The sequence below is a fragment of the Pollicipes pollicipes genome, unplaced genomic scaffold, assembly GCF_011947565.3.
Source record: "Pollicipes pollicipes isolate AB1234 unplaced genomic scaffold, Ppol_2.1 Scaffold_2555;HRSCAF=2994_pilon_pilon_pilon, whole genome shotgun sequence".
In the NCBI taxonomy this organism is placed as follows: Eukaryota; Metazoa; Arthropoda; class Thecostraca; order Pollicipedomorpha; family Pollicipedidae; genus Pollicipes; species Pollicipes pollicipes.
Genome location: NW_023596136.1, coordinates 13,601,822 through 13,620,759, shown reverse-complemented (window position 1 = coordinate 13,620,759; position 18,938 = coordinate 13,601,822). Strand labels below are relative to the sequence as shown.

Sequence of the window (18,938 nt, the reverse complement as noted above, 5' to 3'; positions counted from 1 at the left end):
CGCAGGAACGCCCACATGATTCTCGTCAGCAGCCGTCCTGTTTGTGGTGGTGTCTATCGCACACGCTTATTCACTGCCTTTTCACACGATTTGCGGAGGAGTTTCGTTAAGCATCGTAATTTTCAAGACGCGAGGGTTATTACAGGCTGTTGTTTCCCCACGGCTGTTCTGGGCGGTGAGCGTTCTCCGTCGGCGGACAGACAGCGGGCGTGTCACCTCCCCACGAGCCAGCGCTCATGATCGCTTCAGTCAGCCGCTGACAGGCGAGAGTGACGCCGCTGACAGCTGACGGAGGCGGCCGGTCGATCGGGCGGGCCGGCGGAGCGTCGGGCAGCGCGGGTTCCCACGCGCGCCGCCGGCCCCGCCGGCCGTCCGCCCCGGCCTCGGCTGGCTAGACCTGGTTACGGCGTCATACCGCGGTGAGGCGCGAGGAGGCTCGAGAGCAGCGGAGGGAGAGACCCACACCGCAATGCTGACCGGCTTAGCGTGAACCTAGCCTTGAAATGGAAACATTCAGAAACTTCTGGGTGTCGTATCTGCTGGGAAGAGTAGCATCCGCGCGCAGTGCATCCGTGCCTCTCGATAAGGATTTGACCTGCGCGACCGCAAGTCCGGCCACACAGAGGAGGCCGCTCTGTGGGGTCGTGTGACACCGCAGACCCCGCCTGCTTACTAGCCAAATAAGACATCAGACATTCCATGGGGTCGCGCCACCGCCTTGTCTGACAGATGTCAACTGCACTGGCTGCACTCCCGCTGATTCTGGGGCCTACCAAACTGTGGGTCTCACACACCAGGCCGGACGCAAGCCATCCGGCAGTGCTGATCGCTCGGCCAGGCAGGGTAACACCTCGCGGCGCCGGTCAGGTCAGCCAGGCCGGTGTCCAGACGGTGTTCCGTCTCCGGGTTAGCTCCGGGTCAAGTCAGCACCAGCAGCGCATCCGTCGGCAGTCCGAGCGTCTCTCGTCGGGGCGTCGTGCCGCCCCGCCCGCGGCCGCCCTGCACTGTCTCTCAGCTCCGTCTCGTAGCGTCACGCTCGCTTTCGCCCGCTCACAGCCGCCGGCTTCTTGCCGAGTCACGCGCTGCTCACAGGACGTAACGGAGCGTTCGACAACACCACGCTCGGCTCGGGACGATAATGGAGCGGCCCGCGGCGGGCTGAGCCTCAGACTGACGCAGGGTGAGTCAGAGACCAGGCGTAAGGCACTTGACCGTCAGAGGCGGCAGGCTTAGCCTCAGACTGACGCAGAGCGAGTCAGAGACCAGGCGTGTGGCACCTGACCGTCAGTGGCGGCGGGTTGAGAGGCCGCGGCAGACTGAGCCTCAGACTGACGCAGGGTGAGTCAGAGACCAGGCGGAAGGCACCTGGCCGTCAGAGGCGGCGGGTTGAGGGGTCCGCGGCAGGATGAGCCTCAGACTGACGCAGGATGAGTCAGAGACCAGGTGGAAGGCACCTGGTCGTCAGAGGCGGCGGGTTGAGGGAAGCACCTGGGACGCGTGCACTCGCCGTCATATTATACCGCTATGAACGAACGTGTAAATGAATGTAGATGATTTTCTACACCAAGTAAGGCGGGCACAAATAAGATGACAGAAACATTGTGATATTTTCTGCCATGCCAGACATGTTCCGAGAACATGGCGGGCTAGACGAGTTGTTGGGGTAAAAATTTTAGGGCGTGCCCGCCATTGACAAATTCTGCATACGAGTCTGACCACCGGCCTCGTGAGCCGTGCCCTTCCCCTTTTACGAAATGAGTGATACGAGCTATTGGCATCACGGGCGGAATCATTGTTTGGAACATCGCTCTCGTCCGGTGTGTTGACTTTTATGTTCACGTGCACATACTAACGCACGAAATGAGGGGGGTAGTCCGCACAGGTAGCCGACCTGTGTTTCTGTTATGGTTCTCACCTGCAGCCCCTCTTTGGCGACAGCTCGTCCCGGTTTCTGAGTTCCCACGCGTACGTCAGAATGGACCAACACTGCACAACTGGCACGACACGCAGCGTTGCACAGGTAGGACTGTCGCGGCAAACTGGACTCTGCGGACCCGGACAGGAAAAGGCCGTCGCCCGGAGCTGTGAGTGGCCAGAGCTGTCGGCGCTCGGCGGGGCGTGACTCACCCCGTGCCCGTGCCGGTGTCGGCCGCCTGGGACCGGCCGGGCCGCCCGTCGGCCCTGCTCCCCGGCGGCCGCCGTGTCGCCGGCGCTGCGCAACATCCGTCCGTGACTAAGAGCGGAGGGACCCGTTTCCACCCTCACGACGTGACTTACTGCGGGCAAGAGGATGGGCCACTTCCGTCTGAGTACCCGCCACGTAGTTTGATTTCAGCTGGTTCGGTGAAGGTGCTGTTCGAACAGATGCGGCTCCCGACCATTAGCCCACTCGTCAGGCACGTGCGATGGGAGCCCGCAACGGCCCCGCGTCAGGGATGTCCTCGCCAAGTGTGAGCAACAGCAGCCAATGACCACTCCCAGTCATACGTCCATGATCACGTGGAGGAGCTAACAGCCGGGTCAATAGTGTCGGCCCATGACGGCGCCATTTTCCCATCTATGCCCACGCGGCGCGGGATACGCTCGGGTAATGCCCTCCCAGGACGACCCCAGTTCGCTGTGTATGGTCTGGCATGGGTGAGACGTGGGTAATACCATCCCAGGGCGGTATCAAGTTCCCTGCCACATCCACCTGGTGCTCCCATATTCGCCTGGTGTGGCCCAGCACGGCTCCCATTTCATTACCAATGCTCACCCGGTGGAGTCAACATCGTCCCAGTCTACCGTCTACACTGACCTGGTGTGGGTAACACCGCCCGAGGACGGCGCCCAGTCCACCGTCTACACTGACCTGGCATGGGTAACACCGCCCGAGGACGGCGCCCAGTCCACCGCCTACACTGACCTGGCATGGGTAACACCGCCCGAGGACGGCACCCAGTCTGCCGTCTACACTGACCTGGCATGGGTAACACCGCCCGAGGACGGCGCCCAGTCCACCGTCTACACTGACCTGGCATGGGTAACACCGCCCGAGGACGGCGCCCAGTCCACCGCCTACACTGACCTGGCATGGGTAACACCGCCCGAGGACGGCACCCAGTCTGCCGTCTACACTGACCTGGCATGGGTAACACCGCCCGAGGATGGCGCCCAGTCCACCGCCTACACTGACCTGGTGTGGGTAACACCGCCCGAGGACGGCACCCAGTCTGCCGTCTACACTGACCTGGCATGGGTAACACCGCCCGAGGACGGCGCCCAGTCTGCCGTCTACACTGACCTGGCATGGGTAATACCGCTCGAGGACGGCACCCAGTCTGCCGTCTACACTGACCTGGCATGGGTAACACCGCCCGAGGACGGCGCCCAGTCCACCGTCTACACTGACCTGGTGTGGGTAACACCGCCCGAGGACGGCGCCCAGTCCACCGTCTACACTGACCTGGCATGGGTAACACCGCCCGAGGACGGCGCCCAGTCTGCCGTCTACACTGACCTGGCATGGGTAACACCGCCCGAGGACGGCGCCCAGTCCACCGTCTACACTGACCTGGCATGGGTAACACCGCCCGAGGACGGCGCCCAGTCTGCCGTCTACACTGACCTGGCATGGGTAACACCGCCCGAGGACGGCGCCCAGTCCACCGTCTACACTGACCTGGTGTGGGTAACACCGCCCGAGGACGGCGCCCAGTCCACCGCCTACACTGACCTGGCATGGGTAACACCGCCCGAGGACGGCGCCCAGTCCACCGTCTACACTGACCTGGCATGGGTAACACCGCCCGAGGACGGCGCCCAGTCTGCCGTCTACACTGACCTGGCATGGGTAATACCGCCCGAGGACGGCGCCCTGTCTGCCGTCTACACTGACCTGGCATGGGTAACACCGCCCGAGGACGGCGCCCAGTCCACCGTCTACACTGACCTGGCATGGGTAACACCGCCCGAGGATGGCGCCCAGTCCACCGTCTACACTGACCTGGTGTGGGTAATACCGCCCGGGGACGGCGCCCTGTCTGCCGTCTACACTGACCTGGCATGGGTAACACCGCCCGAGGACGGCGCCCAGTCCACCGTCTACACTGACCTGGCATGGGTAACACCGCCCGAGGACGGCGCCCAGTCCACCGTCTACACTGACCTGGTGTGGGTAACACCGCCCGAGGACGGCGCCCAGTCCACCGTCTACACTGACCTGGTGTGGGTAACACCGCCCGAGGACGGCGCCCAGTCCACCGTCTACACTGACCTGGTGTGGGTAACACCGCCCGAGGACGGCGCCCAGTCCACCGTCTACACTGACCTGGCATGGGTAACACCGCCCGAGGACGGCGCCCAGTCCACCGTCTACACTGACCTGGTGTGGGTAACACCGCCCGAGGACGGCGCCCAGTCCACCGTCTACACTGACCTGGTGTGGGTAATACCGCCCCAGGACGGCGCCCAGTCCGCTGTCGCAGCCGAACAGGGCCGGCCGGCGCAGTTTGTAAGCCATGGCGTCGATGCCCTGCAGCGAGGTGGTGGCAGTCAGAGGGGAGTGGGCCTGGCGTTGGCGTTTGCGATTGAAGCCATGTCAGTGTGGAGAGACGCGCGATCGCTGCGTCGGCAGCGATCAAATGCATGCTACATTGCGGGGCTAAAAATACAGTTAGGATCTGAACACACACGCCAACCTGAGGCACGTGAAGACAGAGCGCTGAAGGTAGTGGTGAAGACCTACCGGGAAGCCGCGACCTGAGACTCTGACATGTACGACCTCGCCGTGACCTGAGACTCTGACATGCACGACCTCGCCGTGACCTGAGACTCTGACATGTACGACCTCGCCGTGACCTGAGACTCTGACATGCACGACCTCGCCGTGACCTGAGACTCTGACTGCACGACCTCGCCGTGACCTGAGACTCTGACATGCACGACCTCGCCGTGACCTGAGACTCTGACATGCACGACCTCGCCGTGACCTGAGACTCTGACATGCACGACCTCGTACCCCGGCAAACTGACCTCGTACCCCGGCAAAACTTGCGAACATGAAGCGTTCAGGGTGACACGAGTCATCAGTGGACGACCGAACCATGCTCCGCTGCGGCGACAGATGATCGCAGCTCCCACCTCCCGAATGACGGCTGAGGAACGGATTGCAGCCCCAGTTCCCGTTTGTAAGACATCACGGGAAGTTGAACTCCAATCCTTTGATAAAATTGCCCACCACCGCCTGTATAACAGGCATCAATGCTGTTGTATGGGTAAGTGCGTACGTGTCCAGGCCTACAAAGCTTGATGCAGGCAGAGATGCTGATCTGTTCAGCCACCAACGCTAGCAGGCTTGGGCCACCTCGCAAGGGTTGTTGTCCACCAAAGAACGGCGGCAAATACGCCAATGGGGGCATGCTGAGCTGACCACCACGTCGCATCGACAAGTGCATTGCACAGATCCAGTGACGAAACATGCACGGTGATGTCCGGTGACGTCACAGAACGTGGCGACGATCGCACGACCGGATGACGTCACAGAGCGTGGATGATCGGGTGACGCCGTCGTGCTCTCACGGGCGATGTCGGCGCAGAAGGGTGGCACGGTGACGGGCAGTTCTCACGCGTCAACGCGGGGGCTGGTGTGCAAGGTGTGGAACAGAGGACGGCAGCCAAGTGCCTTTCTATCGCGTGCAATAGGTAGTTAGCGTACCAAAGTAGGTGTTTTACGCATGAGACCGGGCGGCGGGAATACGTTTATCATGCTGATCCTTGAGGCTAGAGATTACACATAGATCAGGCTCCATGCATTTCGTTTATTTTTCCTCGCCCGGGTCTTAGTGGGCCCTGTCCACTACAGCTGCTGCCGAGTGGTTAATTTAACCATCCCTGAGCGTTTGGGAAGCTCAGGAACTGCTCGAGCGTGTAGTCCTTTGACGACACGGGGGTAACGTTCTGTGGTGAAGGCCTTCAAATCAGTGCATAGCATGCTACGAATACTCAGCCTCACTTCCAGAGCATTGCAATTCCAGTTCAAGGGAGGAAAATATTGCGAACGTGTGGCCCAATATCATGAACATTTTGTGATTCGCCTTTTCTGCTTTTCAGCGTGACCAAGGAGTGTCGCTTTGAACGCTTTGGTGAGTGTCCGGCGCTCTTTAATCTCATATTTGGGCATGAACAGCATAACAATGCGTGGCGCGAATAATCTCAAGGCTTCCAAAATCACTGTTGGCGTTGGAGTCCCCAACCACTTTTGAGTAGTGACATCCCTGGGCTGGCATCTTGGCAACTGGCAACAGTTGTCCATTGATCGCCAGAGACGACAGGAAGGCGGGGTATCTGTGACGCAAGCTCCGCGTGCATGTCACGCACTGGTCAGTGTCCTGCGGGCAAACAAGTGGAGTGCGAAGACGGATGAGTGATTCACAAAGCATGCCGAGCTATAAACATCGCGCAGTGGTAAGCTTTCTGTAGGCTTGGGAAGCCAGAGACACAAACGTCTCTTCAGTAGTCCACACTAGATCTATTACACGTCTAAAAAAGTGTTGTTCGCGTACAAGACAGCAGCAAAAGAAGATTCACATGGATATCTTTCGTGGCGTTCAACGATTAAGATTCTAATATTTTCAAAACCGCAGGCAATACAGGATAAAGGCGCAGCAATGAGCCCGACCAAAAGCTTCAACTTCTAAAAATATGCAGCTTTACATGCCGTGCTCGGATGGTGCCAGCCAGTGCAGCAGACCTGGCCAGCGTCGCGTGCCACCGAGCGGTCGGTGGTAGCATGTGTGGCCGGGCTGCGGGCGGCCCGCAGCGCCGCGGTGGCGTGATAAGCCGCATGCCCTCCGCCCGGCTCGGCCTGCCGGAAGATCCCACGCCGGGAGGCGTCCCAGACCGCGCGTGGCTGCCGGTCAGCGGAGGTCGTGCGAGCGCTCCGGCCGGGCCGCGGCCCGACCACCACTCCCACGGGGCGAGCAGAGCTGCGCAGGCCGCGGCACGACCGGCCACTGGCACCGTGGGGGCGGCTCGGGTCGGCTGTGGCAGGTCACCGGCACCGTGGGGGCGGCTCGGGTCGGCTGTGACAGGTCACCGGCACCGTGGGGGCGGCTCGGGTCGGCTGTGACAGGTCACCGGCACCGTGGGGGCGGCTCGGGTCGGCTGTGACAGGTCACCGGCACCGTGGGGGCGGCTCGGGTCGGCTGTGACAGGTCACCGGCACCGTCGGCTCGGGTTGGCTGTGACAGGTCACCGGCACCGTGGGGGCGGCTCGGGTTGGCTGTGACAGGTCACCGGCACCGTGGGGGCGGCTCGGGTCGGCTGTGACAGGTCACCGGCACCGTGGGGGGCGGCTCGGGTCGGCTGTGACAGGTCACTGGCACCGTGGGGGCGGCTCGGGTCGGCTGTGACAGGTCACCGGCACCGTGGGGGCGGTCGGGTCGGCTGTGACAGGTCACCGGCACCGTGGGGCGGCTCGGGTCGGCTGTGACAGGTCACCGGCACCGTGGGGGGCTCGGGTCGGCTGTGACAGGTCACCGGCACCGTGGGGCGGCTCGGGTCGGCTGTGACAGGTCACTGCAGGCCCGTGGGGGCGGCTCGGGTCGGCTGTGACAGGTCACCGGCACCGTGGGGGCGGCTCGGGTCGGCTGTGACAGGTCACCGGCACCGTGGGGCGGCTCGGGTCGGCTGTGACAGGTCACCGGCACCGTGGGGGCGGCTCGGGTCGGCTGTGACAGGTCACCGGCACCGTGGGGGCGGCTCGGGTCGGCTGTGACAGGTCACCGGCACCGTGGGGGCGGCTCGGGTCGGCTGTGACAGGTCACCGGCACCGTGGGGGCGGCTCGGGTCGGCTGTGACAGGTCACCGGCACCGTGGGGCGGCTCGGGTCGGCTGTGACAGGTCACTGGCACCGTGGGGGCGGCTCGGGTCGGCTGTGACAGGTCACCGGCACCGTGGGGCGGCTCGGGTCGGCTGTGACAGGTCACCGGCACCGTGGGGGCGGCTCGGGTCGGCTGTGACAGGTCACCGGCACCGTGGGGGCGGCTCGGGTCGGCTGTGACAGGTCACCGGCACCGTGGGGGCGGCTCGGGTCGGCTGTGACAGGTCACCGGCACCGTGGGGGCGGCTCGGGTCGGCTGTGACAGGTCACCGGCACCGTGGGGGCGGCTCGGGTCGGCTGTGACAGGTCACCGGCACAGTGGGGGCGGCTCGGGTCGGCTGTGACAGGTCACCGGCACCGTGGGGGCGGCTCGGGTTGGCTGTGACAGGTCACCGGCACCGTGGGGGCGGCTCGGGTCGGCTGTGACAGGTCACCGGCACCGTGGGGCGGCTCGGGTCGGCTGTGACAGGTCACCGGCACCGTGGGGGCGGCTCGGGTCAGCTGTGACGGTCCACCGGCACCGTGGGGGCGGCTCGGGTCGGCTGTGACAGGTCACCGGCACCGTGGGGGCGGCTCGGGTCGGCTGCGACAGGTCGCTGGCACAGTGGGGGCGGCTCGGATAGGCTGCCGTTGTGTCGACTCCATTTCATATCAACCGAATCCGTAAAGGGCCACAAAAACCCTCAATTATCGTTCCGGGTGACTTTGTCAAAAAGGCACGTCCCTGCCCATTTCAAATCATTATCGCCACGCTTTCGCCTCTCCTTGCGGCTTCTGCGACCTGAGCAGCGAAGACACCACGCTCACTCCCGGCCTCGCACGACCCTGGACCAGTCAGCGTCAGCTGATGGCGCAACGTGACCACGCGCCGAGCGGCCGCATTGTCTGCGAGGGCGGGGGCGCGGGCGGGGACGGGGGCGGGGACGGCCCGCGCCGATCCCGTCCCGTTCCGGCCCGCCTCAGACGAGTCGGCGGGGCCATTGTTCCGCCACCAAGGTCGTTGCACCGGAAGCGGGCATCCCACCGGCGGAGTGGCGACGGCCCGGCCGGCCCGACCGGTGACCCATCCCACCGGCGGAGTGGCGACGGCCCGGTCCGGCCCGACCGGTGACCCATCCCACCGGCGGAGTGGCGACGGCCCGGCCGGCCCGACCGGTGACCCATCCCACCGGCGGAGTGGCGACGGCCCGGCCGGCCCGACCGGTGACCCATCCCACCGGCGGAGTGGCGACGGCCCGGCCGGCCCGACCGGTGGACCCATCCAACCGGCGTAGTGCGACGGCCCTGCCGGCCCGACCGGTGACCATCCAACTCGGCGAGTGCCGACGGCCCGGCCGGCCCGACCGTGAACCCACTCCCACCGGCGGAGTGGCGACGGCCCGGCCGGCCCGACCGGTGACCCGGCCCGGCGCCGCACCGCCGGGCGGCCCCGTCCCGGAGCGGTGGCAGAGCCGTTTCGGAGCCCGGCCTGCGGTGGTCTGAACTGGGAGTGTTTCGACAGGTCTGCTGCATGGTCGGGACCGAGGATCATCGGCTGCTGTTACGGGTTCGGGTCCTCTGAGCTGTGGCTGTTCAGTGAGTTCGGGATGTGGCTGTTCAGTGAGTCCAGGATGTGGCTGTTCAGTGAGTCCGGGATGTAGTTGCTGTGGAGTGTGTGATCGTGGCTGCAGCCAGATACAGGCCGACTTGCAGGAGCGTGTCCAAGACTAGGATGTCATCTCCCAGGGACAATCGTTTTCTCCAGCAGAGGGCCATCACTGAGCTACCGGTTGTTAGAAGAAAGTATATCTCGTAGAGTAAAGGTGGCTTCAGCGTCACTATAGAGTATTTACGCTAGCAGCATCGGCAGTGCCTATGTACGGCTTAGCGAGCGTAGCTTAGAAGAAGAGTAGAGCGTAGCTTAGTACTAGCGTAGTGAGCGGAAAACACAGAGCAAAACCGACGGCAATGTGTTTGCTGTGACTCAGGGCCAGCGGAAGAATGGTGAACTACACACGCCAAGATTCTAATGAGAATCTTCCCATGAGACGTTTCCCGCTGTCCAGAACAGGACAGCCCAGACCAGCGAGCTGGGGTCGTCGTGATGAGGACATTGACCTCATAATGCGGGGGCGGTAAAACTCGCCGACTTGGTGGATAAGGTCGGAGAAAAAAAGTCTAATTTCACGCGATACCTGGTGTCAAAAATGCTTTCACCTTATCTACCTTACCTTATGGTGATCGGGAATAATAGAAGGCCACTAGGCCTGTCGGTCCTAGTCTTGTATGGCTCCCGGTCAGGTAACCAAACGGTCTCAGATTATGGGAAGATTTCAGTGCGGGACGTCATGCATGAGGTCCGCCCAGTGTATATCAAGCCTAGACTTGAACTGTTCAACTTTTTGACCGCCAGTTTTGGTGACGACCACGACGAAACCTTGCAGCGCTCATCCTATAACCTTGCGTGGGTTCCAATAGTAATATATTTTACCCTATGACACCAACAAGGCTTTTCGTAAATATCCTTTACCGCACCCTATGACGCCATGATGTCTTTTTAGGTTCTATTCCAAGCCAGCAACAAAATGTCCTATGATTTTTAGTTGGTCGCTCGCTTGGGTGACAGGTTGGCGACAAATCAGTATATTTCCTATCGGCTGGCCGGTCGGCCGATTCGCTGCCTGTAACAACCTGGCTCTCAGTGTCCTAAACAAGACAGCAGAAAACACTGAAAAAGACCTAGATATGGCGATTCATTTGGCCACAAGAGCAAGTGCCAATCGTTGTGATCCCACCAAGATATGTGAGGTTGGCAGTGACTTTCAATGCACTGGAGCTTGGCAAACGGCATTCGCATTGCAGTTTCACGAATACCTATCCAAGATTCATTTTTGGGCATTGTTGGCCTCATTGAATGACAGTTTAGAGAAATTCGGCGAGATGATCCAAGCAAGGCAGAAACTGACCTATGATTATTCAGACTAAGTCTTCAAGAAATACACCAGGCTGTTGACTAACCATGGCAGTCTCAAGCAGTGAACCTTCCTCCCTTTGAAGAGCGCAGTGGGTTCGGCGCTGTGGGCTGATGACGTTCCTCAGGGAAAGGAATGGCAGGAGGTGGTAATGGTTCGGAGATGTCAATTTATGCTATAGTTGCTTTGTTCCTGATTGAGGACGGCTGCCATTCAAATGGATCTTCAGACCAGAGTTTGTATCTAGCTCTTTTCATTTCGGGTCTCAAGCCCCCCCCCCCCCCTCCAATTTGCAAAGAGGTGTGCCAAATCTGGGGAGACAGGCATATCTTGGGGAAGATTGCATAGTTTTTCAGTGCTCAGCCATCCCACCTATCTTTGAAATCATGTCTTTGCTTCAAATTCAATAAGTTTATGCCCAGTCAGATTCCTAGTTTTGTTAGCATTGAAATGACAATGATACCCAGTGCCACCTTTTCCCAATACTGATTTTACCTGCTGGAAGCTGATATGACAGCCAATAATGTAGGTAGTGAGGAGGCAATGATGGGTGAGGAGTAAGGAGGTGCAGAAAATGTAGGCAATGAGGAGGAGTTAGGGTTGCTTTGCCATCTCTCCCTCATTAAGATTCTACTCCAAATACAGGATGTCTTTGTGGGATTTTGGTCCTATTGTCATAGAAGTTCAGTCAAAAAGTAACATTTGGCTACCTCTAAGAACAGTTTTGGGCACTTGATGATAGCATTCCCAACGTAACATGAAATGCTGAAAGTGAGTCATTCTGCAGTCGTCATTCACTGCCACAAGTTCTTTGCTCCTTTGCACCTAACATTTCTTTCTGGCTTGCTCAGGGTCCCACTCAAAAGCCGTCAGAACCACCTTGTCATGACTGAGGTCATCGCTAGCGATCCTGTGAGCTATGGGAATGGGGGGTGAGGATAGGGCGTTTATTTTCCCTGATGACGTCAGACGCAAAACCTGGGGCTCGTAGAGGTGCACGAAGGGCTTTTTTGCTGCGTACCGTGTGAAGAAAAATACGGAGCCGAATCAGAATAGCCCATCCTCTGCCTACCCACAAGGACACATTTGGCCACCCAGAGGCCCCTGTTACAAATACGCGAGCCTCAGCAGGCCACCGCTTGCACTCAAGCCGCTATTTGGTCCCTTCTGCCACGTAAAAGTTCCTTCAACACATACAATAACCTGGGAACTACGCAGGCCCTCTTGGGCCGTTTTATTGTGGTGGTTACAATGCGCACCGGGAAAACCAGAGGTGCAGGGATCGATTCTCCTCTGTGCCCACCCTTTCCGCCAGGATGAGAAGCAGGTGACGCCATTTAGCATGACGTCTCAGAAGTTCCGGGCGACGTTAAGCCCCGATGGCAACATCCGTTCACGAGTTTCACTGACCTTTTCGACCCTCTGTGCATTCGGGGCCCCTCTGGTCGCTTGCAAGCCGAGTATGATCTGATCTGACCACCAAACTCTGATCCTTCTGATTACCAAAATTGATCACTGATCACCAAAAATGGTGATCAGTGAATTTCCGGCTGCTGAAGGGCACCTCTGGTTACTGACGAGACTTTTGTAGGCTTGATCCCTCTCTTACAGCTTAAGGACTTAACTGGTCGCCCAGGCCCACTGACCAGAAAGGGGAACTTTTAATCGCTTGTGGACCCTTCTTGCCATCAAAAGGTTGGTTTGGTTGGTGATAGCCCACTGGCCGCTCAACGGCCCATTCGGCTTTTGCAGCATATATCCATAATCAAATGACCCTCTTGTACACCTGTTTTAGGGGGACGATAAGTGCTTGGGAATTGTCAGGCTACTGAGGAACCGCCTTGTGGCCTTTCAAGAGCCCTCGGACAAATGAGACGATCTCTGAGTTCTCAGAGTTTAGGGTCCGCTCAGGACCTCATAAGGGGCTCAGATCCCTTTATATCCGCATGACCCCCTGTATTGCTAAATAAGCTGCTGTATGCAAAGGTCCGCTCAGGACCTCATAAGGGGCTCAGATCCCTTTATATCCGCATGACCCCCTGTATTGCTAAATAAGCTGCTGTATGCAAAGGTCCGCTCAGGACCTCATAGGGGGCTCAGATCCCTTTATATCCGCATGACCCCCTGTATTGTTAAATAAGCTGCTGTATGCAAAGGTCCGCTCAGGACCTCATAGGGGGCTCAGATCCCTTTATATCCGCATGACCCCCTGTATTGCTAAATAAGCTGCTGTATGCAAAGGTCCGCTCAGGACCTCATAGGGGGCTCAGATCCCTTTATATCCGCATGACCCCCTGTATTGCTAAATAAGCTGCTGTATGCAAAGCGTAAGAAAGACGCTAGTAATACCAGTAGCTGGTCTGTATCGTGTTGGTGGAAATACATATCATTTCATTATTAGAACGGCCTGAAATCATGAAATCTGAGCTTGGAATTTCTGGTACCTTCAGTTCATCAAAGTATGCAACAAACTCCCAAAGATGGGCTTCAGTCGTAAATGATTGTTTTTTGTTGCTCTTTTTGTTATTGCTTTTTGTGTTTTGTTCCGCATGACACGAACCTGAAGCAACCGACATTTGAATTCCCCAAACAAGTCTGTGATCCCCTTATCCGCGACTCCGATGCATCCTCTTCCAACACATCCCCACTACCTCTCGCCCGAGCACTTGCAAAGTCGCCTTCACCTCAATCTGAGCCCAACCCGGAACCCAATGCATTGCCCCTCCCTTTCCTGGCAGCCTAGAAACCCATTTTAAGCCTGTGCAACCAATTGCTGTGGCGCATCGAAAGGCAGGCCAGCAGGCAACACATGCCGTGCCAGGCTTGGAGCATGCATAAGGTATGGTGGAGAATATGATGATGGTTGGTGTCGGGCTCGAAGCGCACGCGGGGTCTCCATAAGGAGACTATGGCCTCGAGGAGGCCTGCATGTTTTACGCCATCACTTAGAGCTACCTCCCACCGGCTAAAATTTTGTTATGCATTCAGCTGCCCTGGCTGTCAAGGTCCTTCGCCGTTTTTTCGCGGTCGAGGATAGCAAATTCAGCCGAAGATCGAACTTTAACGCGAGGACACGGCAAGTCCCGAGGGTGAAGAAAGACTACTTTTGTGATTGAACTCTCCTATCGTGTAGGCCCGGTGTACCTGCATTCTTCGCAGCAACAGATATCCTGGCATTTTTTGACTGATATTGTGTAAATGAAGGCTCCGGTTGTGTGCATGATATTGTAGTTGCCGTGACAAAAGATGCTTTCAATGTTGCGCCGATTTCTGATTACATGGACGTCATTGTCCTTTCTTGTCACATAGCATCACGTTCAGCTGCTGGCGACAATTTTGGTCGCAGAAATTTGCTCTGCGACACAAAACACATTTTTACCACCCCCGTCATAATGATCCGCTCATGAGCACCGGAGACTTCAGTCGGATCGAACGTCATTGTGGGCCCCGCGCTCATATAATAAGCGACTTGTACGCAACGCAGGAAACGAGGTCCTTTTTCTTTCCATTCTCAGATTACACTCATCATGTATTCCACTGGCGCGCTTCCGTTGGTGGACTCGTGCGGGCGTGACCATCCGACCGCGGCGAGGGGCGTGACGTGCTGTGGCGCAAGATGACCTCGCGCGTGCGGGTCGGTCAGCGGGGTACCATCTGGCGTGTGCCGGCGGCGCAGACGCACACGGCCACCTGTTGCGCCACACGACCCCCGGGCCAAAACTGCAGGCGAATGCCGCCCCACATCTATTGTCTTGGGTCTCTATCGCAACCGCGATTCAAGGTAGGTCTGAGAAATGCGGACAAGAGAGGCGTAGCGAAGAGGAGGCGAAGCAGCAAATGTCAGTCAACCGGGTTACCAGAGAGGCGAATCATACAGAAATGGGTCATGCAGCCGTGCAAGATCTCTGCGTAGACTGTTACCTCCTGTGACTGAAATGTGACATTAAACAAACCAGATGGGCGGCAATCATGCCTGATACATTTTAACAGGCAATTCGCCTGGTCACCTGTCTTCAGCATTGGGACGGGCCAGTATACGGAGCTGAAGTCACCTCACCATAGTCTGACCCCGCTGGTTCATCGCGCAGTATCCGGAGGTCCTACTGACCATCCAGGGGGGAGGGAGGAAGCGGGGGGTATATCCCCTGCCTGGCACCCTCAGCATGGGCCGTGACTCGCACGAGACGAGACGAGACCCTGTTTCTCAACACGAGACGAGACGAGACCCTGTTTCTCGCGTCTGCCGTCGAAATCGGGCTTTACATGTTCATTGAAACGAAACCGTGATACTCTGAATGGGGCTGCCCTTCCCTCAGAACGGAAACATCTTCAAAGTGGCGTCACCCGTCCCCGGAGCAGAAACTACCGGCTCCAGAATGCGAACGAACTTCACACTAATATCCCACGACTGAGAGAACGAGCAACCCATCCACATGAACAGAACTTGCTGTTAACTGAGCCTTAACGGAGACACAACTCGTTCAACTTCAGAAGACTTTGTCAGAATCTTTCGTCATAAAAGTTCTTCTATTTCCTGTCATCTTGGACAGGGACTATCATTATAGCGTTACCCGCGTTTTACAAATATCACGGTGCAACTTCGAAAATGATTTTCTGTGTTAATGGCGGTTAAGACAATGCCAAAAGCTACCACCAATATGACCTTCACCTTTAACTTCCAAGTGCCAGTAGCACCCATCGAAGATGGTTTAAATGCCGTAGTAGCGTAGTAGGCAACTGCCTGCGGGATGGTACAAATTGATGCATGGTAGGACTCTACTAACAAGCATTCGCAACTAAAGTGACGTACACAACATCCGAACAAATTTACAGAGCTATGACGGTGAGCACTCCGAATCAAATGCAGAAGGACCGAGTCTTCCCACTCGCCGGCTGCAAGCCGACGGGGCTAAGCCACATCGTGTTAAAAACGACACCGTCCGGTCCCGACAAAGTTTCCGCCGGATGTGGCCCCGCTCTCGAGCCCACCGATCTGGCCGTGACGTCCGCGCATGCGCCGCTGTCGACCCGAGTTTGACCCCAACCCTGCGGTCTGACCCGACGACGGAGCGGCGAGGCGGCTCTCTACCCCCGGGCCAAACTTCGCTTTCCAGCCGGCGAGACTTGTGGTCCGCTGAGCGGGTCAAGCAGGTCACTGCCTGGCTAGCGGCGGCTGCCCCACGCACCAGATGGCTGAAGCTCGGCTCGGCTCGCATGATGCACGCTGTTTACGCAAACCATTATTCGGCACGCAACCGACATGAGGCACATTCACTCTGCATTTCCATACACAATGCTGCGTAGATAAACGCATACAACCTTACTACACCAGTCACTGTCCCGTCACGCGTGAGCCAATAGACAGCTAGTCAATCTTCCGCTCCCTCGGGGGGCTCGTATCGTGGCGGGGGCCACGATACGAACCTCCACGACGCACATGTTGGACGCGGCAGGCAGCTCTAAGCCAGGTCGGCGTGACTGGCGGGGACCAGGCTTGGCTGGACGGGCGTGAGGCGGCTCCGCCCGCCGGCGGCCCGCGTGAGGCGTGAGACATCAGCGGGGGCCGCGACCCGGGCGGCGGGCGGTTAGTTCCGCCGCCACCGCGGGCGCCACCGGAACACGGCGACGCCGCCGGATCGCCGCCCGCGCGCCGCATTCGGCTTCCGCGTTGTTGTCGCGCCATGGCGACTCAACTGTGGATACGGCTCAGCGAGCGGCGACCGGCCGGGCTTGGAGGGCCTCAGCGGCCTCCCCAACCGACGGAGGAGTGGGGAGGACCTCAGCGACCACGACGGGGTGGGGGAGGACCCCAGCGGCCTCCCTAACCGACGGAGGAGTGGGGAGGACCTCAGCGACCTCGACGGAGGGGGGGGGGAAGGACCACAGCGGCGACTGAAGTGCGCCATCGATGGAGGGGGGGGGGGGGGGGGCAGTGGCCGTCTGGGCCGACGGGACTGGATTGAGAAGGCTGCCAGCGAAGGCAGCGGCCATTGTTGATTAATGACAGACTCTCTGGTAGTGGTTGGTGGACGCGAGTATTCACCACTGCCTTGTGTTTGCGACGAAACGCAAGGCACGCCCTTCTGAGCTGCGAGCGGCTTTGCTGCCTCTTTGTACGATAGGACTAAGAACATAGCCGTTGTGCCAACATAAACTGTCTTAAAACGTCATTTTGGTGCGGAAGTCCACAGGCATCAGCCGAACAGTTGCAGCAAAGAGCAAAACATTTGTGTTCACAGTATGATTCATTACGCCGACGAAAACACTCGCGTATACATTTCGCATCTATAAACAGCCTCGTCGCAGTCACGGCGTTGATTGAGGGCACCGTTACTGTTGTTGTCGGCTTATGTTTGCATATGAATGTCCCATATACAGCAGCACGCTTTCCCTGATACCATTGAACGTGGTGTCCTTATCTAAATGGGCTGGCATCCCACCGCTGTAAAGTCCTGACAATGGGGAGGTGGCTAAATCTGAAATCAGCTGCTTAATTCAGAGGGTGGCGAATGCGGTGGGCCTGTACATGGATTCTCACTTCACTGTGTGAAATCCTGCGTGTTCTCACAATGGATCGGGTCCTCCCAGTCCACTGTGACAGGCTCCAGGGCCACCTCAATGCGGTCCTGTCAATGCGCTAATTGCCCTCTCTCTCCTTCCATGGTCCTTCCAAGATTGCTTGTTTGTTCCTAAGATAAGCTACGGAAGTGATGATTATCTGGCTTAACAGAATACTCAGGGCGTCAACAATTCGTCAAGGAGTGAGGCCAAAAGCAAGTGCCGCAGACACAAGAAATGCCGTGGAACTCGGGACAACCAACTGATCGGTGGAATATGGTCTTGGGAGAGGATGACCTATACCGTATAACACATACAATTCCTCTTGGACTGCTTGGCTGTCGGCCTCATGGGGCAATTTTATCCCATGTAATTTATTAACACATTTTATTGGTGCATTTAGAATATGAAACATTGACACATCATGGCCGCAGGGACCACCGTACCTTAACATCATTCAGCCGCAGGGACTGCACCTTTATACCATTCAGCTGCAGGGACCGTACCTTTGCATAGCCGCAGGAACCGTACCTTTGCATAGTCGCAGGGACCGTATCTTTACGTCATGCAGCTTGCCGCTCGCAATTCCCAAAATGCGTAAGCGCTTTTTGGCTCACCCTCAGTGAGCAAGACGCCAGGGTATGGGATTTTAGCACGGTTTAGGTTTAAATTTACACGCCTAGTGATCGGCTGGCCTGCACGCTTTTGGCTCCAGTCCATTCATCATATTGTCTACTGCTTCATGTCCATAATAAAAAATGAACAACATACAACACACCTTCTGCTGCAGTACGTGGTGTGTGGTGAGGGTTTTTAAGGGATTAAAGGACTGGATCTGATGAAAAGTCGCTGTATTGCATACACCATTCTTTTGTGTCAGGAAAGCGGATTTCCTAACATCAGTAAAATTGGCAGCATGTCAGGTGCTCAGCATTCGTTGAGTTTGTTGTTTTATGGTCAGCAAATGCTGTTCGCTGCTGTGGGAAGACTAAATTAACAAACGTGCTCATTAATTTTAACACCACAAGCCAATCCTCAAGCATTGGGCTTGGAACAGGAAGGTGGATCATCTCCCCACATCACTTTTTGTCGAAGTTTACCATCGGCTATCGTTCGCGAACATGAAAAGCTTTTGCTGTTGGTATTTCTCGCCCTCTCTTACTGAAAAAACATTACCAATAAAGTGTCATCCGCAGTCAAAAGGCACACGTGCGTCCACTCCCCGCTCATGCCCCCGCCACCCACCTGATCACATGGAGCTCCTCAGGTCTCTCCGGTTGGCGCTGGAGCGGAGCTGGAGGGATCCTCGGTGTGAGCCTGACCCGTCACCGCCGTGCCCTGCGACTGCTCGCTCCGGCTCCGCACCTCTGGCACGGAGGCGCCAACACGGCTCGCCGCGCCGAGCCGCACGCGCCAGACCGTGACGTCACTGTCGGCACTCGTGACGTCACACATGGTGACCTGATCACCTGGCGTAAGGCAAAGTGTGTGTGTGTGCTTTGGTGTCACCACAGCAGAGGCGATAGACTTTGTCCCGATTTTGGATGGCCGATGACCATTTTGAGTTA

At 58.0% G+C, this 18,938-nt stretch overlaps 1 protein-coding gene across 1 annotated transcript in view; it reads right to left on the bottom strand.

Annotated features, from left to right (window-relative positions):
• The window catches only part of LOC119105927 (protein phosphatase 1 regulatory subunit 14B), a 33,415-nt gene extending 14,696 nt beyond the window's left edge, over positions 1-18,719 (bottom strand). The window contains exons 1-2 of the mRNA XM_037229498.1: positions 18,616-18,719; positions 4,418-4,513 (exon numbers count right to left, since the gene is read on the bottom strand). Of these exons, the coding sequence (XP_037085393.1) occupies positions 4,418-4,501 (84 nt within the window). The 5' untranslated portion in view covers positions 4,502-4,513; positions 18,616-18,719. The remainder of the gene's footprint in view (positions 1-4,417; positions 4,514-18,615) is intronic.
• Between the last annotated feature and the right edge of the window lie 219 nt (positions 18,720-18,938).